Source organism: Volvox carteri, assembly GCF_000143455.1.
Source record: "Volvox carteri f. nagariensis unplaced genomic scaffold VOLCAscaffold_6, whole genome shotgun sequence".
Lineage (NCBI taxonomy): Eukaryota > Viridiplantae > Chlorophyta > Chlorophyceae > Chlamydomonadales > Volvocaceae > Volvox > Volvox carteri.
Genome location: NW_003307549.1, coordinates 2,030,869 through 2,058,622, shown reverse-complemented (window position 1 = coordinate 2,058,622; position 27,754 = coordinate 2,030,869). Strand labels below are relative to the sequence as shown.

The window sequence follows — 27,754 nt, the reverse complement described above, 5'->3', positions numbered from 1 at the left end:
AGAAACAATTGACGAATATGTTTTGTACCGACAATTCCCCCTAGGGGTGCTGGATTAGGTTGGGGGGCTGCGGTAGCACCGGTTATTGTTGATGTTGATGTTGTTACAGGGTGGTTAAGCTTCACCAGTGGCCTCCTTCCCGAGGCAGTTCCCTGCTCTCCCCTGCTAGAGGGGCACCCTAAGCCATTCACCCCATCCGACTTCAGAGTGTACTCTTTGAGTTTGGCAGCTCACCACCAGCATCCAACCAAATCTAGCGGATCAACGGCGCGTCAACTTAGTTCCTGGTCAGCTCGCGAGTTGATTTTATCACGTCCTACACCGTCCACAAGATGGGGGGCCACCTCCCATTTCATCACCTCTCAAACACCCCGAGAGGTCGGCAGGCGGATTTGAACCCGGACGCGCTGGGACGCGACGGGAGCAGAAGCCAGGCCTTAACCTCTGCCAGCCGCCTGCCCCTATTGTTGCTTTTCACCATTTTCTGAATCCGCTGGGCTATAAATTTATGCAAAGTATGCTGGTCGCGCTGCTCGTCGCGTTCTGGATGTGTGGTTTTAGTGATTCGTACGGGTTACAGTGGACACGAACGGTCCTCAGTGCAAACCCCGCCTGTGTGTTTTTGTCTGTAGCTGTGCACATATGCGTATTTTTAAACACGCATGTATGCCTGTTGTACATGCGCTTGAAGCGGAAACTCAGCGTTCGCAATCTTGCGCGTACTTAGTATTTTACACCCCTATAACTTGGCTCTTATGACTGCACTTATAGACTGTAGCACTGTGCCCTGCACATTATCGGTCGGTCACACACCAGGTTCTTCGGAATAACGTCAACTCGGTCAGCTCAGTCAGTCAGCGCACACCAAGTCGCAGGATGTGGAGACGGAAGGGAACCAGCAGCCGGTGAAGCTCCTCCCGCATTCACGTCTCCTTCGACGACGACGACGACGGAGGCGGCTATTCCTCCAAACGGGGGTGCATCCACGCACACAGGCTGCCAAAGTCACCCAACATGGCAGCTGGGAAGCTAACCTGGTTCAGTACTGTTCATCAGCTCCCACAGGAAAGTCGACAACATCCTCAATGACCGCCGCCGCACACCATCAACCAAGTCACATCCAGCCGTGAGAAACGCAGTGCATCTCTTACCCGGCCCAACCATATGTGCAAAGCATTCCCCTAGCGTGTGGCTGGAGGTGTTTTTCACGCAAATCCTCTCCTCTCGTCAGCAACCCGTTCCCCTCCCTCAGCGCCGTACAGAACCCATCATGTCATCATCTTCACTTGTAAATTCGCACCCGGACTTTAAGGCACTCCTCCGTCTTGTCCTCGTCATCGTTTACAAACACGAGCACGTCTACAATGCCTGTGGTGGCAGCGCGCGCGTCAAACGTCAGGCCCACCGGCCGTGTGGCGCCGGCGGGCATTTGCAGCCGTGGTGGCGTGAAATGCACGAGCCAGGGCTGGTTGGAACGCAGCGTGAAGACGCGGTAGTGCGCATATGGATTGGTGTAGGTGATCTTCTTGTTGGCCACGGTCCCCACTGGAAGCTCCACTTCAAAGGTCCTGCGGATGCATTTTAAAACCGCGGTGATGGTTACAAGTTTACAATGTACGGTGGTATCCCTGGTGTGTACGGTATAGGTAGACGGCGCCGTGAAATTTGTCCGCATCCGGATAAGTGCGCGGAGCATTGTTGGGGGTGCTGAGAGTTCAAACAAATCTTCTTCCTTAGGGAAAGAGCCTTCCCACCCAACCACCTGGTGATGAGCGGTCCCTGTGCCTCCGCGCTGACCAGCAGCGCGTACACCAGCTCCCGGGACTCGTTGTCTACGATGTTGATCTTGATGTCCTTCAGACCCACGGCCACCGGTCTGAAGCTCAGCAGCAGCTCAGTGAGAGCGCCACCCACCAAAACGAACGAATCCGGGGACACCTGCAGGATCCGGAAGAGGGAAAGCATGGGGTTAACAACGGCTGACACGTCAGGAGTTTACCTTAAGTCTGGGTATAGGTTTAAACAAGAGGCTGAGGTTTGGGGTTCGGGTTTTAAAGCGAGTCAGGCAGGTTTGCAATTCATGAAAGGGATGTAAGGGAGCAACCAGGTAAAGCCATAGGCCGAAGGGCAGATGAGCGCTACCCGTCAGTCAGACAGTCAGCAATTCACCGCCTACACACCCACGGGCTCCGCAGGGGCACCAGTCCGCACAACCCACGCAGTCTTCCCCGCACCTGCAGCTCGTCAGGATGCGTGTTGTAGGCCGCCACTCGGCGCGATATGACGCCCCTCACCACCACACTGGCCTGGCTGGTCTGTCCGATCATGGCGCGCATGTCCACCTTGCGCAGGGAGTGCACGAACACCTGCCACACCTCCACCGGTCGAGCCATGAGACGGTCCAGGTAGAGCAGTACGTAGAAGTGGGCCACTTCTGGGGCGGCGCCGACCTTGGGGCGTTGTCGTCCGTTTGTTGGTAGTTGTTGATGTTATGTCGGTATTACCATAGATGTTTCGGAACAAGGGAGGAAAGAACGGGACAAGCAAGGGATACGCCAAAAGAAAAGATAAAGCTGCGACGCGAAGTCAGGGCAAGATGTTTTTATCGCCTGCAGAGGGGAGGCCAGGCAATGGTGCCCTTGAGGGGGAGCGCGTCAAAGTGATGTAAAACGAACATAATCCTCGGAAACGCTCGGCATGGAATGCACAGCATGGATTGTATCAGCACAGAAATCTCGTCAAATCGCCCTCAAACTCAGGGATCGAAAGCCCTAGTAGGAGAGAGACCCAGCAAGAATCCTAAAACTCCTCAATGGTCCTCCTAGCACTAATAATTCACAATACCCACCTTGTATTTGATGTAGAGCTCATCTCGATCAGGGCCCCCCGTGAGGGCACTACTGCCCACCCCCAGAATGACGTCCGGGTTGCTGCAGGCGGCACACACGTGACGGAGGGCGCCAGGTGCCGCGGCCAGGTAGGAGGCCTGAGCCCCCGGCAGGTTGCGCAGCTTGACGGTGGTGCGCAGCAGCTGCTGCTCGGGCTGGTAGTACCTGAGTGGGATTGGATGAAGGAGGTGGGGGAGGTGGGGGAATCGATGTTGGGGTGGTGGCCGGAGGACATGGGTGGGGACGGTGTTACGTGCTGTTGCAGCCGATAGCGAGAAAGCAGCAGAAGAAAGAGGGAGTGGGGGAGTTGGCTAACAGTAACAGCACCTCACCACAGCAACGCAGCTGCTGACCGCGAGGGGACCTGGATAGGGTAGGAGTAGGCCAAGCCAAGCGATGCGAACCTGGCATGGCACGACGCCACGCCACGTCGCGTCGCTTCATGTGAAATCACGCTGTGTTGCATCGCATCGCTTCCTCCCCGTCCTTTACACAGACTTCATACCACACCTGAAGGTGCGGTCGATGATGATGGGTCGGGGCACCACCTCCAGCTCCAAAACCGATACAGGCACATCGTCCTTGGTGCTGATCATTTCGATGGCCACTGTATGACCCGAGGGGAGGCCCGGGCTGGCAGCGGTGGCGGCACCGCCAGCACCCGGTCGCGCTGGACTGCCGCGGCTAGCCGCAGCTGCCGAGCTTCGCACCTTTGCCGCCAGCGAGTGGTGAAGGGGCTGCGGCTCACCCGTCAGGACGCTGCTCTTGTATCCATCCGGGGGCTCGAAGGACTGCAGCCGGAACGGTAGCGTGATGCGCTCGTGTGCCTGCGTGGATTCGTTTCGGGTATTAAAGGGAGTTGTTGTTTACATGAAGAAAACGGTCCCGAAAGCGATTTCAGCAGGAAACCGGATTTCCTTCATTACAACATGGACCCGACGCGTATATGTAACGGTGGCGGGCAGGGACCTGGGGAAGGCAATGGAAGGAATGAGGCACAGAGGAAGCGGCGACTTCGGATGGGGAGGCGGGCAGCAGAGGGCAGACATGGCCAGGACAGGGTACAAGAGAGGGGCGAGAACACAAGATGGGGCCCCGGCACAGGATGAAGGTCAGTCCAATCGCAGCGTTATGCATCGCTGTACACTTCCCCTACTGTACACTTCCTTCCGACCTTTCCTGTTCGGCGTCCTTTCCATTTCGAGACATACGGAGGTGGTAGTACCGGAGCGCGATCGGCATACAAGCAGCAAGAGCGTTGTAGTTGGTAGTTTTCGACCAAGCACCTGCCCCCAACCATACAGCACACGCAAGCCCGCCGGTTCTGCCCTGTTCACTCCGCCCACCCCCACACACACACGCCTCTCTTCCCCACCTGCAAGTATATCCTGTTCCCGCTCATAATCTCCTGCTCCAGCGGCCCCACCGGTTGCGACACGGTACCCAGGAACCTGGCATTGGCGGCCCTCAGAGCCCGGTAGTCCTCCATCCGGGAGAGCACCGACACCTCCGTGGGCTTGCTGATGCGCAACTCGAACGTCTGAATAAGCAGGTTAGTTAGCAGGTTAATCAAGAGGGACGCTGGGGTGGACGGTGAAGACGGTGGGTGGAATGTATTTGGCATTGGTAAAATTCAAAGGTAGCAGTGAAGGAAGATATGGTTGGGTTGGGCAGGGGTAGGGGTAGGGGTGCTTTTGGCTTACGTGGGTTGCGGTAGGGTATCCAGGGGAGGATGGGAGGAGAGGGGTACACGGTGCATATGATGCTCGCAAGGACACGGGTCACACACACCAGCAGCAGCAAACGTCGCCTGCGCCCCTCTTACGCATCCAAGGCACATGCAACGGGAAAACGCAACGCGCTGTGACGCTGCCGCAGTTCTGTCTTGCAGAGGGCCGGAGGGCCCACCGGGTCCCCGAATGCACTTTACCAGGGCCCCATTCCATCCCTGTCCCTCGTCCCCTCCCTCCCCCTGCACCTCCCCACTTAACCCAACTCGCACGGCACCCGTACTCACCTGCTCATGGCTGTACGGATTTTGAAACTCGTGCTCGTACACCAGCACCTCTCCGTACGCCGGCCGTACCACGCGCCTTGTAACCATGCTCTTGCGCAGCTGCTCTAAGATGAACTCATGTTTGCGGCGACCTCGCGCCGCCGTTACGTCCGCCAGGAGCTGCTTTTGGACCCTCCGGAACTGATCCTCCCGACCAGCGGAGTACCCCGACTGACGAACACCCTGCGACAGATAGAGAGAGAGGGAGAGAGAGAGCAGCATGGGTGGCCACGCACAGCATTCTGTGATTCACTGCAACGTCATTGATTCACCAAGTGGCCTCTCACTACAGCTCAGGCCTGGGATCAGATACAGGTACCGTAGCCCTGGGAAGAGGTGTGAGCGAACCGTGAACCATGAACGGTCTATTGCGGAGTACGGTAAGGTACGGTAACAACCCTAAGGATTACCGTAGTGCAATTATCGTGGCAATGCGTCGCTGTGTACAATTACCGCAGTGGATATGCGACGACGAGGTGTGTCGTTCAGTCCTGATTGCTAAGATCACCTCTCAACAAGTGCGATGTCGATCTGGGTCCACTTCATTGCCGTTGTTCAGAACACCAGAGGTGCCCCACCCCAGCTCTCTGCCACTCCGCCCAATCCCCCCCATGGCTACACCTATTTCTCGCTGTCTTCTCTTCTGGATCCATCCCCAACTCCCCCGCTGCTCCAACCCGTCCCGTTTTCAAGTTACTTCCGCTCATGGGCCTGTCCGCCAGCCCAGCCGTCCGTCCGCCAGCAAGTCAACCAAACAAACTCCCAACCCTTACCCCGCCGGTCACGTCCACGTCCTCCAGCTTCAGGTACTGCTGCACTCGTGCGCTCTTGCGGTGACTGTTCTCCAGGATGCGCAGCTTCATGTCCTCATAAGGAGGGGCCAGGCCCGGACCCACCGGTGCACCGAAGGGGGCGGCAACGAACGCCGCGGACCCGCCGCCTCCGGGGGATGCTGCCATGCCGGCCGCTGCGGCGGAAAGACACGTAGACAGACGCGGCGCGCAAAAACACGAAGCCAGCCGCTTCAAAAACAAATTCCGAAATGAATCGAAGCGCCAAAATAAAGCGAGGTAAGTCAAAGCGAAGCAGGGTTCGTTGCACGCGGGCAGCGCATCGCCTGGTCCGTCGTAAAAGTATTAGTCCGTTGCCGATCCACCCATCCAATATATTCCATTCGCCCATTTGCCCGTACCCAAACCAATTACAGGTTTACGGCCCACTCACCCATAGCCACCCAGGGCCGGGCCCCCATATACACCCATGCACCCACCCGGACCCGCCGCCAGCTCCCTGGCGATGGGTGACTGCGGTATCTCCCAGGCGGGCTTGGCCCGCACCCTCTTCTTGTTGGGCCGGTTGTGTGCGTCGTCGAACTCGGGCAGCTTGGCGTCCGAGTTGCGGGAGTCCCGGCCCAGGTTGAGAGCCCGCAGCACAATCGAGCCCCGGGAGATGACGGTAGCCTTGGAGTCGTTCTGACCTGGGGTTGGGGGAGTGGGGATGTGACGGTGTTTGTTGGCATGCGTATTTGGTTTTCACGTTCTATTGATTGTCAAAATTTGCGTATGCGTATGCGTATGCGGGTGGGGTGGGCTAGGGTGGGCTGGGGCAGGGTCGTAGAAAAGGCAGACTGCGGAAGGTGGCAGTACGTGGTTGGATACTTATAAGTGCTTTCAACATGTCTTTCAACCAGGTTTCGAAGTTTCGAACCCCACAAGGAAAAATTCCAGGAAGGATTATACAGACCCCGGCCCAGGGACTCTTCCGCCAGCCCGGGCACCCACCTGTGTTTGGGTTGTAAGCTGCTTCAGCGAAGCTCTGACCCTGCAGGGAGGGTGCCACTGCCGCCTGATCCAAAATAGGCACCTCCACCAGCAGCTCGGAGAAGTCCCGACCCTGACGGAGTAGGGACTGCAGGTCGACTGACGCAGTGCCGATCTGTTTGTGGGGAGGGAAGTGGGAGGGGGGGATACGGGAGGGGGAAGGGGGGGAGTGTAAAACCCTAGAGTCTAAATTTGGAGGAGGATGGGTGCTTGGAAGGAAAATCCGCGGACTCAAGGCAGGGCCTTTGAAGTAAAGGCCAGCAACTGTGTTGCGTGTACATCTGGAGATAACATGTGTATCCACATGTGTATATAAGCCAGCAACCAACCAAACAGACAAACATCCAACCGCTTAAATCAACAACCGACCCATTTCTCACACGTCCTTACCCCTGCACCTCCACCTCCACCAAGCAATTGACGCAAGCAAGATTCCCTTCCCAACACAGAGCTCGTAAGCCCACGTACCTGCAACAACGACTCCCCGTCCCACACATCCAGGTGCAACGTCTTATGCGCCAGGTACTGCGCAAACGCCATGGCCGCTTCAAAGCCCGCCTGCTGCGCCGTCTGCCCCGACGGCACTGGCTCCGCGCCGCCGTCCACCTCAAACTTAAGCACCAGCCCCGCGCCCTTCTTCGCCGGATCCGCCGGTACAATAACGCTGGTCGAATCCACTGCGTCGTCTTCCAACCGAACCGGCACCAGAAAACCCATTTCGCTGGTGGTAGGCGGGAAGTGATAGAACTGGAAGGTAAGGTAGAGCGATTTGAGGTTGACCGGCGCGTTGAGCGTGTCGTGATGCCGGTACGCCAGGAACTGCAGTACGATGTCGGAGGCGACCCGTGGGTCCCGGGCCTCGATGGCAAGGTCGTACGGCATGGCGGAGGGGCCGCGCGGCGGCGGGCCGCGGCGGCGCAGGATGGCCTGGACGTCGCCCGGCAGCGCGTCGAGCATGCCTGCACGGTGGAGCCATGGCAAGTCAGTAAGCATACTGCGGTGGAGTTGCGATGTGCGCGTGCGGGTCCCAGAGCTCTAATGTTTTAACACGAATAGTAAGCAAAATGAATGGTGAATGACAACTCCCTTGTTACAGTTGGTCTGGCGCTTCGTGCACGATCAGATGACGGTATAACACGGATGATGCCAGCGCCGCGCCCGCTTGCCCCATCCCCCTCGGAGCTCCAACCCTTCCGGAGAGCAGGTTTGGCCCCCTTCCCAACACACCCCTCCTCTCCCCTGACCTGGTCTGGGCCCCCGGCCGCTACTGCCTTACCCGCGTCGTGCAGCTGCTGCAGCAGCACCCTGGAGGGTGCTGACCCGGGCATCTTGCCGTCTGGTGCCTGAGCCCCGCTGAACATGGCCTGATCCCCGAAGTTGCGAGTGGGCTCCATGTCCAAGAAGCGCTTAAGCTCCTCGGGGGTAGGCTGGGGGGGGGAGGGAGTGGGAGGGGAAGGAGGAGGGAGGGGAGGTGGAGAGAGAGGAGAGTCAGGACTACGACCACGGGAGGGACTAATGCACGCTGGTTGGGCAGAGGCATGATAAAGGAAGCACGCTAGCGGAGGCGCGACGCAGGCATTTGGCCAAAGAATGGTATATGTGGCGCCCAGGCAAGTTGCAAAGTGGGAGAGTGCCGTTGCTCCGGACACGCGGACTGGCAGCAGTAAGGCCTTGGCGTGGGCGTGGGCACGTTTGCTTTCTCAGCGCCACGCGCCCACTCTCTGCCACGCATACACGCCTTACTCCTTGCTTGCTTTTGTCACACCTTGGCTCACTCCTCGTTCGCTTGCCATCCGCTCACTTCTTGTTAGCTCGTCCGAGGGGGGAAAAGAGTACTAATTAACTTCTTCTCCTTTCCCCCCAAAAATCCTCCCTTAAACTGCCCATGGGGCCTTTTTGACTATCGCCTGACCGCAATGGTCACTTGGCCTTTGCGAAACACACGCACACACATACATACGCACGCACCTGTGCTCCGGTGCCCCTCCTATCTCGCTGTGCATCGTAATAGCGCTGCACCGCCGCTGCGGCGTTGTCGCGGGGGTTGACGTCGTCCGGCAGTCCCTGGCGGTCCGTGAGCGTCAGGAGGGAGTTCCGCAAGGACTTGCGCTCCTGCGGACACAGCCGCACGTTGACAGATAAACCGACAGACGGACAGAAAGACAGCTTAGCGAACAGCGAACAGCCATACGAACGGATAGGCCGCTGGGAGGAGAGACAGGATGGAAGGCGGGTGCAAGGTAGGTTGGGCAGGATGGAATGGTGGCGGAACTGGTGGGAGACCACAGCTGGCTGACTTACGTCCTTGAGTTCGTCCACAGCCCGGGTGAGTAGCTCCAGTTGTCGCTGCATGGCGGCAGTCAGCTCGGTCAGCTCGGGGGGGAGCACGTAATCCCGGTTGGAACCTGGAAGTGGGAGGGGGCCATGAAAGGGGGGAAATCATATGCAAATATGGAAGCAGCAAAGAGCCCACTGCCGAAGGAGAGAGTTGTGAGCAGAGTAAACGAGGAGAAGGGCTAGCTGCCAGTGGAAGGTAAGAAAAACAGGGAGGGACCATGAGAAAGGGAGAGGAGGAGGGGGGATGAGGAGTGAAGGGAAGGGCCATGGAGGTTGGGGAGTGGGATCTTAATTTCGAGAAGGATCTAGCCAGGGGCTCCAGAGGGTGAAAGCATGTGGTGGGAAAGATGTGGGAGTTGGTTAGTTACTAGCCCCGTCACCTGTATCGCAAATGCGGGCCCCGCACATTCTAATCCGTTCTTAACCCACCACCACCACCACCCCTTCTCATTCCATTCCCCAACCCCTTCCCCGTAGGACCATTGCACGCCACCAAGCCTATCCACCATACAGTTCAACACACCCACCCAAGCTTCTCCTGCTCTGAATTATCACATCCCCCGAGGGAACTCGCTCCAGGCCCGCCTCCTCCATCCCGAACGCCGGCTGAAGTGGCAGCGGGGGCGACTCCCGCGCATGTGGGTCCACCTCGTTGACCTCGGGGGGTGGCTGTATCTGCCCGGGTACTGGAACAGGCTGTAGCAGCTGCTCCAGGGGCTGGTCGCCCATCTGGGCCTCCTCCTCGCGCTGAGCTTCGATTACCGCAAAGACCTTCTTCAGGGGCGGCAAGATGGGTGTGCGGGCTGCCGGGGAAACGGTGAGGGCGGTTGGGAGGTGGGGTGAGTGGCGCCTGACGCGTTGCAGGTGGGGGTCAGGATGGGACGGGAGAGTTGTACGCATACACGCGCCACATGCACGCACACGGCCGTCCGCACGCACTCTCCACACCCTCACCCACCCGTCTCGAACAGCTGGAACTCCACCAACGGCTCCGGCACATCCATGCTCAGCATGTCTCCCAGCATGGCCCTCCAGTTGAGTGGCGGCTGGTCTCGGAGCAACAGCGGCACGGGTGGCCTGAGCTGGTAGCGGTGCACCCCCACAGCCACGTGGGCTGAGCTGCCGTCCTCGCGAATGTCGGAGAAGGGCACGAAAGATGTGTAGCCGATCAGATATTGTAGAGGTGCTAAACCTGGCGGTGGTGGCGCCTGTGTAGAAGGGAGGAGGAAAGGGGTGGGGATGACGTGGCCATGCAACGCAACGGCAGGATAGCAGCGAAGTAACACACGCGAGGCGAGGTAACAAAATAATATACAGACGTTCATAATGGAAAGTGGGGCTTTGTTTTGGTTGTACACCCACGTCCTCCTCCTCGTCCCCCCCAAACCCACTTCCCGGCCCGTTTCCCGGCCCTTCCCCCCGCCCTACCTGCGGTGGTGTCGCCAGCAGCTCCACTACAATGGTCACCAGCACATCCGCCATCACGTAATCGAACACCGGGTGCGGGGTGGGCACCTGCAGCACCTTCCAGCCCGGTACGTCCAGGTGGGTCAAGTCGTTCAGCTCGTAGGCGGGGCCCACGAAGGTACGGCCGTTGTGAACCGACACGCGGATGGTGTAGGTGAGGGAGCCGGTGGAGGGAGACTGGTAGATGGGAGACTGCGCCGCGGTGGTGCCGGGAGGCGGCACGCTGAGGACGCGTGTGTGTATGTGTGTGTACGGAGGGGGACGGGAGATAAAGTGGGGGTTCGGAGGGGGAACGCGGGGGGAGGAGGGGTTGGCTGGAGGAGGCAGTAGGTAGAAGCGGCGTGGGTTGGCTGCTAGGTGATGCCACGTCTTGGCCAGGCCGAGTTAATGGTGCGACTGGTGCACGTGTCTAAAAATGGATTCGTCCATTCCATCCGCTATCGTTCGTGCACTCTGCCTTTAACGGCCTTCCCTCCCACCCTCTTCACCCTGCCCACTAGGGAACCCCTCGGCCATGCCCTCCATCAAACTCTGCGTCCTCAGCATCTGCCTTTCCCCCCTTCACCACACAGCCTTCCGCCTCCCACCCGCTCGCCAACCGGCAGCTATGCCTCCCCTCGTGCCCCCCTTACCTCCCTTCTCCGCTCTCTCCGCCATCCCTCCTCCTCCGGAACTTCCCCTCACCTCCTCAGCCCACTCATCCATCCCCCCTGCACCCACTCACTAGCCCGTCGCCATGCCATGCCTCGCATCCAGCGACATGAGCAGGTCATGCACCCTCATGGGCAGCGCCAGCTGCAGCCGCCTCAGCATCACCGAGTAGGTGGGGCTCAGCATGGGGGAAGCCAGGGAGGAGATGACGGTCTTGGTGGTGGTGGATAGGTGGCCGGACGCGGCGAAGCGACGCAGCCCCGGCACGGTGTCGCTGTACGTGACCAGGAAGTTCTCGGGGAGCAAGGGGATGTAGGGCTCCATGGCGGGGTACACCTCGGCCTGGGAGTGCGTTTGGGGGCGCAGGAACGGGCTTCGAACGCGACCAAAGATGTGCGATGGCAGGTTGGGGTCGGGAAAGGTCAAGAGAGAGACGTGTGGGGCTGCAACGGGTGGAAACTCGGAGGAGTATTCGCTTGCAGCAGCCAGAGGTGAAATGCAAGCGTGGCAGGCACGGTCATCTACGAAAGTTCAACGCTGGCAGCTCGGCAGCTCGAGAGCTGTACTTTGTACGCCGCGCACAACACCAGTGCAGCACACGTGCGTGCGACACCGTGTTCTTTGCAGGTCACACAGTTGTGCCACACCTCCTGGACAGAGTCAACAACGCGCCACAGCACAGCGCGGCACACGGGCAACACCACCAAGGACGCGCACATCACATCACACCTCACCACAGTGCATACATACCTGGAACAATATGGTGGCGTCGGGTATGACCTTGGGCGGCCTGAGCTCCTCATTGTACACGTTGCGGAACAGCAGGTAGCGGGGGGTGCCCGCCATCAGGCGAGCAGCCATGGGGCGGCCCGGCACATCATCCAGCTGCATGGCGCCCACCGCGGGGTATCCCGGAGGCAGAGGATTCTGGGAGACCTGCACAGACGCATGGAGAGGACGAGGACGGGGTCGGGAGTGGGGAGCGCTTCGGGGGGGGGGGTTCCCCCTACGCAATGGAAGGTAGAGGGCTGGAGTGGTTAGTTTGAAGCCATGCGGGATGATGCATTGACACAGCTACCGGTTCTAGTTCGTTCCTGTGGAATGCTACAACACACAACAGCTTACACCCTTATTCTAAAACAGAGCAAGACTACACTCTTCACGCTGGCACACCACCACAAGACCCCGCCTCGTGTCCTCGCGACCCCTCTTAGAACAACTCGCCCCCACCGCCAAAAAGAACTACACCCTCTCCTCCCATAGTCCAGTACACAACACCAACGACTCTTCAACTCCACTCACTCTCACTCCACAAAACCACCCCTACATACCACTGCGCAATAATCCCTCCCCATCACCCCTCGCCACCACACTTGCACACAACTCCTCTGACACACGTAGCCCGCCTCTCACGTAGCCCGGCCCATCCCCCGCGCCTCCTCCGGTCCTCACCCTGAATAGCGGCAGCAGCGCCCAGCCCAGCGAGTACTGCCCCTTGACCACTCCGTCCAGCATGCGCTCCAACATGATCACCTCAACCACCGCCATGCAACGCGGGTCAGACACCGTCGTGTGGTAATACACGTCGAAAGACACGTCCAGGTCGATGGCGTTGCGCTGCGCCGCGCGGCCCCGGTCGTACGTATCCGCCATGCTGTAACACGTGTTGCCGTAGAAAATGCCATACGCCTCATCGTACAGAGACACGCCGAGTTGGAACTCAAAGGTACGGCCGTCGAAGGTTGTGTTGATGGGCATGTCGCTGACCTTAAGGATGCGCAGGCGGTAGCCTGGTAAGGGACGTGAAGAAAGGGGGGCCAAGGGACGCTTTGAAAGGCTGCTTAACGAACTGAAGCGCTCGTCCTTCCCCTCATCCCCAGTAACCACACCCCAACCTCCCCTCCCTTTCTTATCCTACGCAACTACACTGCTCTGTCCAACACATGCGCACATATGTATATATATATATATATACACACATACATTGCTTACCCTGCGTCTCCGGCAACACCCGGCGATTGGCGTCCGGCGGAATGGGCGCATAGCGGTGCTTCTGCCGGGCAGAGAACTCCGCCCATTGAATCAGCGGCCGTTGCTCCAAGTAGTCCCTCCGGTGCTCCAGAGCCTCACGCAACACGTCACGGTTCTTAACAAAGGTGTGTGTGTCGCGATTGTACTCAATGAAGGTACCTGCGCGGCGCTCCGCGCGGGGCAGCGGCGGCACCAGGACGCCGTACTTGGGCATCCTGTCGATGTCGATGATGGGCACGGTGGGCAGCGCCTGGCAATCCGAGGCAATCGAAGGAAATGCAGGTGGGAACGTGTAAGCCGACTTGTGGGCGAGGCTGTTAAGTCTAAGCCTCAGCGCCGAAAGGAACGAAAAGCTGCGGGCTTACCACGCACGACAAAGCGACTGCAAACCTCAAACGAGCCAACCCAGTCCAAGCGCCGTCACGTGGCCCCGGACGTGTTCCCAACGTGGCTTACTACTCCACGTGTGCCCTCCCCATCTCCAAGTACCATCCCCGGCAGGAGGACCCACCCGTCGAGGCTCGAAGCTCGTCCCCGGGTCGAACCGCACCCTCCCCATCATTTGTTGGTCGGGCGTCAGCCCAAAATGCTCATCGCGCACGCCCGGTGCGGCCACCGCAGCCGGCCCCACCGCCGCCGCCCTCGACCGCGGGCCCCCGCGGCGGAAGATGGGCGCCTGCGGCGGCAGCGACTTGCGCACACGGTGGCCCCGGTAGTGGCGCTGGATGGTGACCGCAGCACGTTCCATGTCCTGCACGCACGTGTACGATAGATAAATGTTTTACGGCAAAGGTTTGTACGTCTGGACAACGTTTGCATAACGGGCATTGAGTGTTGAACCATCTGTATTCAGATCCACGCGCAGTATGGGACGGGGCAGGAGTCGCAGTGTTTTCGCCCAAACATGATCCCACCAAGAGCCACAGCACTTGAAACCTCCCTGTATCTCCCCTCTACCTATTGCCGAAGCTATGTCCCCCAATCGGACATTTCTTGACCACCGTGGTGGCCACTTGGCCATGAAGAATCACTGAAACACTGCCTTTTCATCCACATGCCTTGACTTTCCAATACACATATACACGCACACTCTACACCCCGTCCTAACGTATGGACATCATAGCCACAGCCATGGCCTGTGTGCTGCAATGCAGCATACTTCGCCCCATGTGGCTCCGAACGCAGCCTACAGAGGGCTCCTCCAGCCCGCCAACCAAGCCTGCTAAACTGCCCGGCCTAACGTGCCCGCCAGTCAACTCAACCAACTAGCCACTTAAACCAGGTGTTACCTGCTGTGAGGGCGGCCGCCGTGTCATGACATCCACCTGCCGGTCTAGCTGCTGCTGTGCGAGACGCGAGGCAGTCTGGCGACTGAGCAGCTTCTGCGCCTTGGTACGCGCAAACAGATCAGCGGGGTCCTCAAAGGGCGACCTGACGGGATGGAGGAGCGGGGATTGGGTTCCATTAGGCCGCACTACTCTCCCCGTAATCCAGCTCAGGACTAGCCAGGCAGTCGGCGCATAGGCGACACGAGTGGTGGTGGTGCAAGGAACGCCCAAGTGCGTTTGACCCAGATGGCGTAAAGGCAAGATGGACTATCCCTCATGTCGGAGCGCATAGCGGGTTTGCGCTTAGTTGTCGTAAGACGTGGATAGCCAGGTTAACGGACATGCGTGTAGGCCCCTGTGTTACTAGGCACGGAGGTGGCAGTGGAGGTGGCAAGGCCGGCTATGGGCCCTATGTCCCCCACCCCACCCACCCGGGACCTGTGGACGCGGGACCCAGATCGTCCGGAGGGTACATCGCAGTCGGCGGTATCTGCTGAGGTCGTCTGGTGTTGTCCTTAACCAGGCCCGCATCGAGGTCGGAGCGCTGTGCAAGCCGTTCTCTGCCTCCCACGGGGCCAACACGCCTGGGCTGCCTGGCAGCAGTGTTTACAGCAGCTGCTGCGCCTCCCATAGGCCTCCCGCCCTTTCGGGCGTCTGGTACCGGAAAGTTAGGATCTGGGTCTTCCGGTGTTGTATGCAGACCCGATGTTTCTGCTGCTAGGCCAAAGTCGTTGGCCAGTTGGGGGGCCCTCCGCCTGCCTGGGACCAGCTGCGCAGGAAGCACGGGATCGCTCTGCCCTGAGGCACTGCGCGGGTGCTGCACCGGCGGAATGCCACCGCCAAGGCTTGCCTCAGCGACGAATCCCGAAGACGCCCCCTGCAGGTTTGCAGGTTTGGTAGGCACGAATTAAAAGTCGATTGTTGACATGTTTTATATGATGTAGTGCGGGACTAATTTCGTCGGCCAGCACTTTTAGGAGGCCCTCGCGAGCTGAGATGGTCACCTCTCCAGGGTAAGGTAGCTGCGAAGCATGGAGTTCTGGTTAACTAGAGTATTACAGCATTACCTGCTGCCCAAAATCATCCCTCGGTCCAGGCAAAGAGCTGCAGGGCACAAGATGGGCATTGTTGGCGACGAGCTGTTGGAACGGCTGCTTTAAACGAAACCAGTTCAAGCGCACCCGTCATCAATTTCCGCAGCGAGTCCGAAGCCTGACATCTAGCTGGCGTCAGTTTATTATTGCACCATTAGTCGAGAGTGGAAGTCAACTTCTCACGGTTCCATGACTGTGTTAGTTACAAGTTGCAGCATCCCGTGCGGAATCGTAAAACGTTGATTTTACAAAGGTAAGATCATAGTAGGACTAGAAATGTGCAGCCAAAGCCGCTGCTCGAGATGGCCTCGACAGTGGATAGACAACGACAGAGCGCCCTACGGCATGGCTTCACGTCGTGTAGGACGTGGCCTCCACAGGATGTAGAGATGTAGTTTGGCTTGCAAGATTCCGTCCATTGATCCTGTTCTGTTTCAATCGACAACTGAAACCACTACCTGAAAACGAACTATCGTACGAGTTGAACGTCTTAGGCTGTTAAAGGTAAGCACCCTTAGGTTATAGCCCTTAACGCATTTTGGGGCCCCGCATGCCATATACGAGGACACCCTCTGCAGCAATTATAAACGACTCGCGCTGTTAGCAGTTGCACTTTGGACGCGTGCGCTTGAATACAAACCAATAAAGTAAGATAAACTAGAAATGCAAAGAAGGAACAGAGTCTAGAGCTGCCGGCTGGCGCATGCAAGTCCAACCATCCGTGCCGAAGGCACTGAGAATACAGCATGGAACATGATCATATGTGCATACGCGCCAAGGTGCTTCCAAAAGAGGTTCTTCCCCTAAGCGGACGCCTGAGCCTAAGCTGTTTACAGGGTTAGTGTCCCAAGGCTGCACTGCATTGGCCAGAACGCTTGGGGTACCTGCAACACACATTCCCCGACAGAAGTTGTCAACCAGCGGATGGCAAGCATGGAATGGGGGACCAGTGGGCAGATGTTTATAGAACGTGTTCACAAAACGACACACAGCTGCTCCTTCCAAAATTCTCCCGGGGCTGCCGGGAGCATCGCGAGGGCTTCACCGTACATCTGTCCCCAAATTACCATCCTATCTACGCAGAACCTCTCGCCAACCGTCGTTACAAAATGCAGCGCGTGACATCATCGTGCTCGGGTGCCTTATTTCTAATACCCAACCTTCGTACGTATTCGCAGCAAAGCTGCCGAACCGTGCAGCGTCTCCGCGGCAATGCGGGGATGTCGTCAAACCCACTGGTGATCGTATATATCGTCCCCCGCTATTAATCCGTGTCCAAAAAATCAACTCTAGTAAACGAGACCACACGCTTCGGGTGCACAACAACACTTGATCACACTCAGCTGGGATCACAGGCTAGCTGCCCGTTTTCCTGTCCCTCCGTGTACATGGGTAAATGCATTAACACCGCATGCAGCATAGCAACCATCCGGAGCTCACATGCGCGCCCCACAAGTCCTGTCCACCCAGTACAATCACTTGCAAATCCTTGCCACGCTCCGGTTGCTGGTGATCACCTACACACGTATCCGCGCACGAAGACCCATGATGTATGTGGCTGTGCCCCAGCGCCGCTGCCCTCGCTCCTCCGTATTCCCTCACTAACGCTCACGCCACACCAGCCGACATCAGAGCCCCAATAATTCATACGGGTCCACAGGACTGTGACGTTTCAAGCCGACCCAGACAAGACGACGACATGGCGACCGTGGAGCAGGTACTGGTGCCGGCGCCGTGGAGAAGGGGCATGGAACGGCCAGGTAGCTGGTCCCGTCTCACGTCCGCAGTGGCGCATTGCTCAGGTCCGGCAGCGTGCTGATGGCCTTGTTCATTTGACCAATCATCCCGGTCACCAGCTCGTGCAGCTCCCGGGTCACTGGCAGGTTGTCCTGAAGGACCCAGCCCTCCTTCCAGGGCTGTGGCGGCATGGTGAGCAGCGGCACCTTCAGCGCAACCTCACGCGATGTATAGTCACGTTTCTCCCATTTCCAAATTTCCTTCTTGTTCTCGAAGTAGAGCGTGCCCCTGAGGACACCGCGGTTTAGAGGGGAACATCTCTTTAGAGGCGCGTGCGTGCATGTGGTGGTGCGCGCGAGAAATGCGAGAACGGACGGCAGGAAAGGCGCACATGTGCAAAGGTCTCGCCACCATCACGACATGACAATGTCCGCCCCCATAACGAGTCGGTCCACATCACACGCCAGATGGAGACTCCGCCGGCGCTATGGCGCGTTCCAAACACAAAGTTATCTCAAGAATAACACGCGCATAGGTAAGGTAATAAGCGGGCCTCATTACAGGGCCTCATAGAAATCACTGTAGGAGGAATTGATCTATGCTGCGAATTCGTACACAGACGGGTTTCCACGCACATTGCTAACGGAATGGCAGACTATAGACCCTCGGACAATGGAGGACCTCAAACCCTAACAGCTGACATGTACAAAACCCCCGCCGCTCGCACTACCCGTAGCCCTCTTCGCTAACCCACCAGGTATAGTGACACATGGCTGCGTCTCCCAGGACGAGGTCGTGCGGCGGCTGGGCAATCAGCCGACTGTGCGGCGGTGTCTCTGTCACCATCGAGACGTTGTGTAGGGCCAGTGCGATGTCCCAGGCGTACATCTCCCGAACCCAGTCCAACTGCTTCACTGCCTCCGGATCCGCTTCGATGGCGGCGGTGACCCTCTCCCAGTCGGGAGTTAGGGCGGCCAGGTCCGTGTAGCGGATCAGCACAGGTGCCGGACCCGACCTTGGAATGTCCTTTGGTTCCACCCGGCCGCCACTGAGCTTATTCATAAAAGGGACGGCAGCTGCGGCAGCAAGCGAGAGACCACGCACAAGGGCGCACGGCGGACAAATTTAAAAAGGATGCGAAGTACATTCAGGCTACATCTGTCCAGGTCAGCGGGTGATACCGACATCGTTCCCCAGTACCAGGTTCGGGAAGTAGGGACTTTACGCGCAAGCATGCATGGTTGGCATCACCATGCATGGCAATGGTGGTTCTAATTGCCCATGGCAAGAGGCGTTGCGGCCGGGAGCACAGTAACCGCCATTTCAGGTGGCGCGCTATTGTGCTCAGATTGGAAAAACCCGTTACCGACCGCCGCGGGACCAGCGAGGACGCAGGACACTAGGCTCACAACCCCAATCACCATGTTCTCACTCCTTCACACACGGCATGCCTTGTGCTCTAAGCAGCAGCCGCGATGTTGCAAACCCTCTGTACCTTACTTCACCCCCAGCCGCCCTGCCCTGCTGCGTCGCTCTCATTCAATTCCTTCACTTCATTCCACCCGGCAACCCACCAAACCTACATGGATGTTCTGGCATGATGTAGTCAAACATGAACTGGAAGCCGACCGCACTGGAAACAAAGGTAAGGGAGGCAATGGGGGAAATAATTAAAACGACTAACGACGCCATGAGGAAACAGACAGACGAGCTCCCGCTTATACATCAATAGCAGATGGGGATCCCTCTCCTACAGCAAGAGCCGTGACATCAGCCGAACCGTCGTAATGGTGGAGGAGGACGATACAGGACAAATGGATTATAGCTGACCTGGTGTCGTACGCGTCCGGCGCCTGTACGGGCCGCATCCAAACATAGTCGCACTCCAGCAACAGAATCCACGCGCCCTTAATCATGCCGGGCTCCTTCGCTGCGGCGTCCAACCACTGCTTTACCGCGTTGGGCCGGTCCGCCACTGGAAAGTCACACCACTCATCGCATTCAGGGTGCAGCGGGTTCGCCCTGAAGGTGGGGATCTGCGAGCCGAACCAAAACAAAGCGGTCCAAGCCGTCGTCGCACACAACCGACCAGGTCGCGTCACCATGGACCATTCACATGACATCGCATCGCAATGTGTTTAGGCGCTTAACCATTTCGCCCGGCGCTACCAGAAGGGCTAGCCGATACACCCAGCTGCGATGCAGGCCCGTGCAACCTTCGTTAACGCCGTGCCTGCAGAAACAATCCCCCACCCCACCAGGGGCGCACCTCGTCCATAAGCTCATCCGGCTTCATGCGATGCAGGATACGTGTAAAGCCTGTGAGCTTGTCACCACCGGGCATCTTCTGCACTAGCTTGTAGGTCCCATACCTGCAGCCAATCTCGTTCAGGATACAGCATGAGGGAGCAGTAGTGGCGGGGGTCGTTGGATCTTGCCACATACATCTCAATCTCTGTCTCTGTCGGCCTGTGCAAATACTTTAGAGCTGACCCGAGGGCCACAGGAGATGCAGGGGGGGCCTGTTCGAGATATGGTGCACTCACACGCAGGGCTCTTGGGTGAACTGATGAGAAGTAGATCCCCCAAATGCGACTGCATGTCTGGCCGATCTGATGGATGGATGGATGGTGTGTGTGTTGTTACAGCTGGCCTGCACGTGTCATCAACACGGCACCGAGACTCACATGATTCTACTTTGGAAATCCTGATAATAGTCCCCGCCACATGTAAAGATGCTGTGAATAGTGTCGCCAGGGAGTTTAGTGTTGGTCCCTTTGGGCCTGCCGCCACGCAACGAGGGCAGTGTGAGGGACGAGAGGAGAGGGTATATACGCGCAAGGGTACCGATGAGGCCCGGGCGGCGCCGATAGAACCTTTGCAACAGTAACTCAAGATGGTGGGGGTGGCAGGCGCTCCAAAAATTGTTGCCCACGAACCACATGCGCGCGGTACACATATACTGTCCTTCCACTCGTCCCATCTCAGCAGCAACTCACATAATGCGTCCCTGGAAATTTTGGTAGGGGCTCCCGTTGCTGGTCAAGACAGAGTGGATGGTCTTTCCACCGACCTTGGTCGCGCCGCCACCTGTCGTGAATTGGTGACGAGTGATGGGTGGACAGCAAGGTGCAAAGCCGGATTCAGCAGAAGAGTGTCTTGACGCATGTACGGAAATGAAGCAGCGTGCAGCTAACAGCGATAACGGACAAAGCAGAAGCGCGTATAAAGCGTGTTACCTTGCCCCGGATTGCCGCTCAAAGCCACCGCTGTTGGGTTGACGGGGGTCGCGTAAAACTGCAAGTCACATAGTGAGAGGGCAACTCACGGGGTACGCACCAAGGGGCTTCCTCCAGGGCTACTTGCCTAGAAACACCTATAAAGTTGCTTGTGCGGACCTCTTGTCCGCCACAGTCATCCGACTCACCATATCGACCGTCTCCATCAAAGCCACGCCGAGAAGGTATCCGGCAACGATGCCCGCAGCAGTGGCACCAATCTTATGCCAGGTACTGACGACTTCCCCTCGTCCCGCGCCACGCCTGCCTAACATCCTTCCTGACTTTCCTGCAAGCCCCTACCGGATCCTGTGCAATCTAACTACTTGGGTCACAACTCTACACGATCACGTCATCAAATGTTTATACGAGGATCCCACTATTAGGATAACTGTGATCTGCTACGTTTAGTTAGGGCAGGTCGCTGTTGCACATGGGACAGTTCGTATTTTAAGAATTCCTAAAATAAATTACTGCGCAGTTGTGGTTTCTTGCTAGACACGAATAAATTGCAGATGTTTAGCAAGATGCTTTTGAGAAGGTTTTGTGTACGGCCGTTTTGTGAGACGTTGACCCAGGGCATTAGTTACAAAACCGAACTCAAGCGCACATAGCGATTTGCTAAACTAAGCTATTGTCCGCTTAAACCACAGCGTGATCTGTACCAGAGCATAGAGTGTGTTGCAGCTTGTCGACCCAGAATTATGAATGCGTTCATGTCCACGTTACTATAGTACCGAACATGCATAAATAATTAATGTGAAAACGTTTCAGCCTTCTATTAGGCGGTCGCGGGCCGCGGTGTCGAAACATGCCCAGCTTAGAGCGGCTGATAGCGGAGGTGGAGCCTAATGTTATTACGGAGGTGCTCACACGAGAATGTATACAGGTAGGGATTTGGATCTGTTATCGCTTCGGCTGTTTTCGGCACATGGCGGAAGCGCTCTGGCAAAATTCTGTAGATACAAGGGGGGGAACCCGACACAGCAGCCAACAAGAAGCGCAGCATGCCGTTCCGGGACGTGGAGTGCTTGGCATTCAGCTTCAAGAACCTGGCTTGCATCGACAACTTGAGGGGGTTGGACAACTTGACAAAGCTTCAGTTGGACAATAATCAAATCAAGAAAATTGAAAATCTGGCCCACTTGGTAGGGCCGGTTATATGGGAATCAAGTCCGTGTGCCGGGCGCTGGATTGGGGGTGTGCTGGCCTGTGTTAGAGCAGCAGGACGACGCAGCTGGTTGCACGGTCCTGCGCCCAAAGGGGGTACCGTTGTCCCAATGGATCCGGCCCAAGGCATTTCCCAGTATCCGTTCCATCACTTGGGGGTTTAGCCTATGGCGGCCCAAGTCCACGTGTGTCCCATACCATCCGTATAAAAGCTTCCTGCGTGCCGTATCCTTTACCACCGCCTCCCGCCATACCGAGTTTAACCAAAACCTCCCGACTCGTACAGAAACAATTGTGCAGGCTTGCCCTCTCCGTACGCACTTCCGCCGCACAAGCGCTACGCTTACCACCCACTAACGCTTGCAATAATCCCCGTCCTCCAACTCGCCTGCAGACAAACCTGACCTGGCTTGACTTATCCTTTAACAAAATCAGCGTCATCAGTGGCCTGGAAACTCTTACAAAGCTGGTTGACCTCTCGCTGTTCAACAACAACATTTCCAAGATTGAAAACTTGGACACGCTGGTCAATCTCAATGTCCTGTCACTGGGTGGGTATGCTAGACGGCGCAAGACAACTATGCACATATGGGAAAAGCGGGCAACCAGGCGGGCACTGTAGGAGGTCGTGAGTACGCGGGGGCTCGCAGACAGCCGGGCACATGCCAGGTAGACAGTGTTGGGCGCTTACAGTCTTGAACTTGTCGCCATGGAGTAATATGGGCACTGCTAGAACCCCGCAGACGACCAGCTGATGTTATAGAGGCGACAGCAAATGCGCTGTGGGCTGGGCAGAGCCGTGGACCCGGTGTTGGGGACGGTATCGGGGCATAGGACGCTGGGAAAGCAATTGTTATGGCAGCTGTCAGCAACTGAATACAATACCTACAGCACCAACCGGGTCTATGCGGGATCTCCCACTGTCCTGGCCTTTAGACGCATGAAAACCACAATTATCGCTGCAGCTACTACCAACAACAATAATGATGATATTAGGCACGGGTGTGGGTATGTCGGCGGGGCTGAAGACGGGTTACCGGACGTGTGTTTTGGTAACCGGGTTGGTCCAGGGTTGTGGGGCAAAGTCGCGTCTCACCCTGAGCCGATGTCCTTTCCATCACTTCCATACCCAGCCCTGCCACCCACGCTCTGTCGACAGGTAACAACCAGCTGACGCAGCTGGACAATGTCATGTACTTGCGTCAGTTTAAGCAGCTGCGGCTGGTGAACTTGGCGGGAAACCCCATCTGCAAGGACCACGACTACCGCTCCTATGTGCTGTCGCACATTAAGGACCTCATCTACTTGGACTACCGCAGGGTGAATCCTGCTGATGTGCAGGCGGCCCGGGAGCAGCACCAGGTGCGAGTGAGGTTGCTGGGGAAAACTTAAGAGAGGGTTTGGACTTGGGAACCCCAGCCCTTAGAAGGAAACGTGGCTTGCACTGGGCATCACACACCGTGAGGGTGAACATGTGTCAGCGCGTGTGTACATGTGTGTCTGTGTTACATGGTTGGGGGTGCGTGACCCCATACCTGTAAAACTATCCATACGCGCCAAAGGCCCAAGGGCATGTGTGTGTATGTGTCTGTGTCCGCGCAGTTAGTCCGTGTACTTGCATATGTAGGCGCAAATTGGACTTTATTTCGGGGCCCGATTCATTAAAGACATACACACGCACGGACACACTCACACGAAATTCACACTGTGTCCATTGTGTTTATGCCCATATCCATGCTTTTGCCTAATGATCGCCCACAGGACGAGATGATTGAGCTGCAGGAGCGCGAGGAACAGCAGGCGCAGGAGGAGAAGCTCACTGCGGAGCGGGAGGCACACAACAAACTCATGACGCAGGCGAATCTGGAGGGAGTGGAGACGCTCATAGACGATATGGTGGGTGATGAGACTGTTCTGGGGTGATGGAAGTCAGGCAGTGAAATGATGAAGAGGATTAAGTGCGGTTTCGGCGTGCGTCCCTTGAGCAACGGGGGACGCGGCGTGGATAACACCACGAACAAGACCCCAAAGGAGGGGATGGGCTATCGGGGATGAGGGTGGAACATGTAACTTTGGGGGATGGTGGCGTGCGCACCGTGGCAATTGGAGTTGCTGCGAGACCTGTGAGGATATTGTGTGGAGGCGCTCAAAGCTGCCATAGCACCCGGGCAACACACCCTGGCCCTGTGCCTGTGTCCGCAAAAGCACCCGAACACCTTTCGCAACCCCTCTTTGGGTTGTGCTTGAACTTGAACTTTCTGCTTTAAACGTTCCGCAGGTGAAGGAGGATCCAGAGTGGACCCGACTCGTCCAGGTGCCCAATCTGTTGGACCCATGGAACGACATCCGTGACAAGTTCAATGTCGCCACGGACGAGTTTAAGGTAAGCATGCTAGAAATTTCTGGCTTCTCTTTGCGTGCATAGCGTGTCACTGCATGGTGCATATCACACTGCATGCCATTGCGTCCTGATGTCGGAGCGCCGACCAGGGTAAACCTGATCCTACCTGGGTTGGACGGGTGCTGGCTCTAGATGCGTTCGGGTCATTAACATCCCAAACCATCGAATAGCATATCCGATTTTGTGTTAGGTGCTCGGAGTCAGGTACACCCGAGTGCCGCCCGAACCCCGATGTTGAACGTGGGGTATAACCCGGCCCATACCCCGCAAAACTTCACAGATGTTGTTTGCCAAAACTTGTGTGGGTTGTAGTCGAAGAGACATCGCGCGTCCAGGCTTTGTGTGGTCGTTCTACACAGCTGTTAGGAATTTAGGCTGAGGCGCGCGCATGTGGAGTGGCCCTGAAATACAAAAAATAAGCGTCCTGCAGGAGTCACACGTCACACTATGGCGCATGCATGCCCATGCTTGCTTGAATGTGCTCATACATCCGTGTAAGCATGCACCAATGCATGCAGGCTTCCATCTTGGACCAGCATAACCGCAAGAAAGCCGAGTATGAGGAGTGGCTCAACGTGGTGCGAGGGTACCTGGACGAGAAGGATGCCGAGGCACGCAAGCTCATTGTTGAATTCGAGAAGGCCAAGAAACACACGGCCCGCACCGTCGTTGACAACCCGGCTCTTGCAGATAACCAGATCCTCAGCCTCAAGGTGCGTGGCAACCGGCAAGAGAGCATGTATTTGCATCCGGGAAGCATTGCGAAGTGACATTATCGCTTATACGTTTACAGCCTGCACATAAAACAATTGTGTTCCAGTGGTCACAAAAGGATCCTCCTTGCTGAACGGTCGGACCTCTGGATCCGTGGCCTCTATGCGTTTTAGGGATAAGGCTGTGTTGCCGTAAGTTGTGTAGTTCTGTTTGGCTTCTGCGCTGTGTTGTTTCCCTTTGCTTCAGCGGCTGCCGGGCGTGTCTTCGGTTTCAGTCTTGGCTCTGTGCTGTCCGCTCTCTGCCGGCGGACAACGGCGTTCCGTGTGCAGGTGAAGTTGATGTCGCTCAAAGACCAGCTGATGGCAATTGAGATGGAGACGGTGGAGATTCTGGATGGGCTGGTGCAGGAGTTTGACCGCGCGTATTCGGAGTTGGCGGAAACCAATAAGGGGCAGTACAACACGTATTTTACCCAAGTCCGTGACCTGCAAAACTCGTTCTTCAACCAGCTCACATCTGTCGCAATGACGGTGTTTGAGAAGTACAACCAAGAGAACAGCGATATTGAGAGCCTGCCGGAGGATGCACGGACGTTGCTGCAGGTGTGTGGCGTACCGAGTGCGGCTAACCTGCGGCACATTTTTCCGAGCAATTGGGTACCTGGTTGCTCTAAGCCTTTGACCCCACACATCCTCTTACTTTCCGCTGCGTTATGTACGTTATGTCCCTAATTCATGCATCTTGACCACTTGTACATCCTGAACCCACGCGTGGTGTTTTTGACTGCAGGACAAGGACAGTCTGATGAATGCGCTGCAAGCCAGCCACGACGCGCACATGCAAAAAATCGATGCGTTGGAGGATCGGCTGATCAGCCAGGAGCTGCGCAGCGCCAACGACCTTACATCATCCAACGCCACTTGGGCTACCAGGCGCAATCGCGACCGCATTTCAGAGATCATCAACTATGTTGAACGCAATGTGCTAGAACTGGACGAGCTGGCGGGCGACGACGATGGCGGGGAGTCTTGATCAAGGATCTGCATCTGAGTGCTGCACATTAACTGGTGGTTCGTCATTTGTGTTGCCAAATAATAGGATAGGTCAAGGATTTGCCGAGGATAGGTCACAGGCATGTGACATCGCACTTAAGTTAGAGGCAATTTCGTGTGTCGGCTTAGTGGCAACTGCACGAGGTTCGATTGAACGGTGAAAGTTTCGGGTAAACGGTACAGCAGATGTATAAACAAGGTAACTAGATAGTGCTCGTTTAGGACAAAAACAGATATGATATGGAAATTATACGCTTCGATGCTACGAAACGGTTCGATCATGTAAGCATACGGTTCGATCATGTAAACCTGGACGCTTGGAAAAGAAATTCTAATTAGACTGCATAACTTTCTTTCCCATTTGGTCGTTAGATTTTTTTCACTTTCTTTGTTAGACGATCTGGCAGCCTTTTGAGCCCTCGAATGTCATGTACGTGTTATGTAGCAGAAGTTGTGGACAAGAAAGTTTGACGCATATGCGGAGTCGACCTTACAGTTGATAATTAAAGACGCCCAGCATCTGTGAACCACAGATGTATACCAAATCTCCTGCCGAACTCCACACCGCCCCCGGTTACACTAACGAAGTCATCTTGCACGCATGAACAATCCCGATTCGACTTGCTTATTAAATCATGCGACGTGTCCTGACAGTGAACACTCGCGACGAGACATGTGGCATACAAAAAACCCGCAACTGTGGCCTCAGTCCCTTAGATGAAAGGCATCACGATGCTTCAGGGAGTTAAGTTAGGTCTGTATCTTTGTCTTCATCACAGGCCGATACAGTTGAAGCGGGTCTCGGACAAACAAGCTCGGCAGTGGCGTAAATAATGTTAGTTCAATAATAGGCCTCAGGTTGAAGACTGATATATATTGGTCAATCTCGGAATCATGTGACCCGAGTCCCTCCACTACTTTTATAAGTTGAGAATCATAGGCCAGACTTGAACATGACGCTACAAATATTACTGTCTCAAGCACTAATTCGTCCACGATCATATTGAAAGTCACGTGGACGACTCAACAGTTGAAATTAATGTGGGCTATCTGGCAACCAACTATACTAGCGCAAGGCTTGGCAGATGGTTGCCAAACCGCAGTACAGTCCATGTACCCGAAGCCACGGAGTGCTAAACATGAGCCGTCAGGCAGCCATTTCTCTTCAGATAGAATCAGACGGTAATTCCATTTAATTTAAAATCATCAACCGGCCCATGAAATGAAGTCAGAATGAATGAATATTAAGGATTAATCCAAGAAAACCAGTCTCAGGACTTCTTAGAGGGTTTGTCACATCAGGCCTTTGCAGGCTCAGTGGATTGACAGAAAAAGTCTCATCCTCGACATTTATAAGAAACGAGATGAATGATGTTGAATACAGGACAGGTGGATGATGTAAACACTACTCGGCACCGAACGAGTCATATGTGGATCTCGCCCAGTTTCCTGAGCGTTAAGGCATTGATATGCCCGCTCCCACTGACAGATGTGGTTATTGCTACCGTAGTTGCTACCACAGCCGTGGCAGGGGGGGGCGAAAACAAGAATGTGTCAGAGGTATCTTGACCCAGCCAGGCATTACATAAGCCATGCTGAAACACGTGCTCTCCTGCGGTCACCCGCGACTGTAGCACACGCCATTGGGACGCACAGATCCAAGGGTAAGGACCGCCGCCCGGGGTTGTTGTGTGTGCATATCACATGAACAAGACACGTACGAAGCCTCT

The 27,754-nt window shown here is 56.4% G+C and overlaps 3 protein-coding genes across 3 annotated transcripts; 1 reads left to right on the top strand and 2 right to left on the bottom strand.

Moving 5' to 3' along the window:
- Positions 1 to 84: 84 nt before the first annotated feature.
- VOLCADRAFT_103501 (uncharacterized protein) lies at positions 85 to 15,797 on the bottom strand (the record flags this gene model as incomplete). Its single annotated transcript, XM_002947377.1, has 27 exons — positions 85 to 1,568; positions 1,763 to 1,938; positions 2,235 to 2,450; positions 2,849 to 3,053; positions 3,399 to 3,495; positions 3,637 to 3,715; positions 4,264 to 4,428; positions 4,906 to 5,127; positions 5,718 to 5,911; positions 6,215 to 6,421; positions 6,726 to 6,879; positions 7,233 to 7,723; positions 8,041 to 8,191; positions 8,733 to 8,969; positions 9,066 to 9,169; positions 9,629 to 9,904; positions 10,060 to 10,309; positions 10,530 to 10,791; positions 11,293 to 11,561; positions 11,970 to 12,155; positions 12,672 to 13,009; positions 13,212 to 13,500; positions 13,762 to 14,001; positions 14,576 to 14,681; positions 15,010 to 15,455; positions 15,646 to 15,682; positions 15,760 to 15,797. The coding sequence occupies 27 exons, from the start codon at positions 15,795 to 15,797 to the stop codon at positions 1,283 to 1,285; spliced, it is 5,721 nt and encodes a 1,906-aa protein (XP_002947423.1). The 3' UTR covers positions 85 to 1,282.
- Positions 15,798 to 17,447: 1,650 nt separating this feature from the next.
- Positions 17,448 to 20,962, bottom strand: VOLCADRAFT_103500 (uncharacterized protein; the record flags this gene model as incomplete). The annotated part of the gene is made up of 10 exons (XM_002947376.1): positions 17,448 to 17,697; positions 18,164 to 18,485; positions 18,984 to 19,042; positions 19,240 to 19,445; positions 19,679 to 19,781; positions 19,956 to 20,021; positions 20,097 to 20,192; positions 20,409 to 20,499; positions 20,649 to 20,706; positions 20,837 to 20,962. The coding sequence occupies 10 exons, from the start codon at positions 20,960 to 20,962 to the stop codon at positions 17,448 to 17,450; spliced, it is 1,377 nt and encodes a 458-aa protein (XP_002947422.1).
- A 235-nt stretch (positions 20,963 to 21,197) lies between these two features.
- VOLCADRAFT_73327 (uncharacterized protein) lies at positions 21,198 to 27,191 on the top strand. Its single transcript, XM_002947515.1, has 9 exons — positions 21,198 to 21,576; positions 21,650 to 21,835; positions 22,252 to 22,408; positions 23,017 to 23,219; positions 23,619 to 23,753; positions 24,136 to 24,240; positions 24,777 to 24,971; positions 25,302 to 25,574; positions 25,762 to 27,191. The coding sequence occupies exons 1-9, from the start codon at positions 21,499 to 21,501 to the stop codon at positions 26,002 to 26,004; spliced, it is 1,575 nt and encodes a 524-aa protein (XP_002947561.1). The 5' UTR covers positions 21,198 to 21,498; the 3' UTR covers positions 26,005 to 27,191.
- Positions 27,192 to 27,754: the final 563 nt, after the last annotated feature.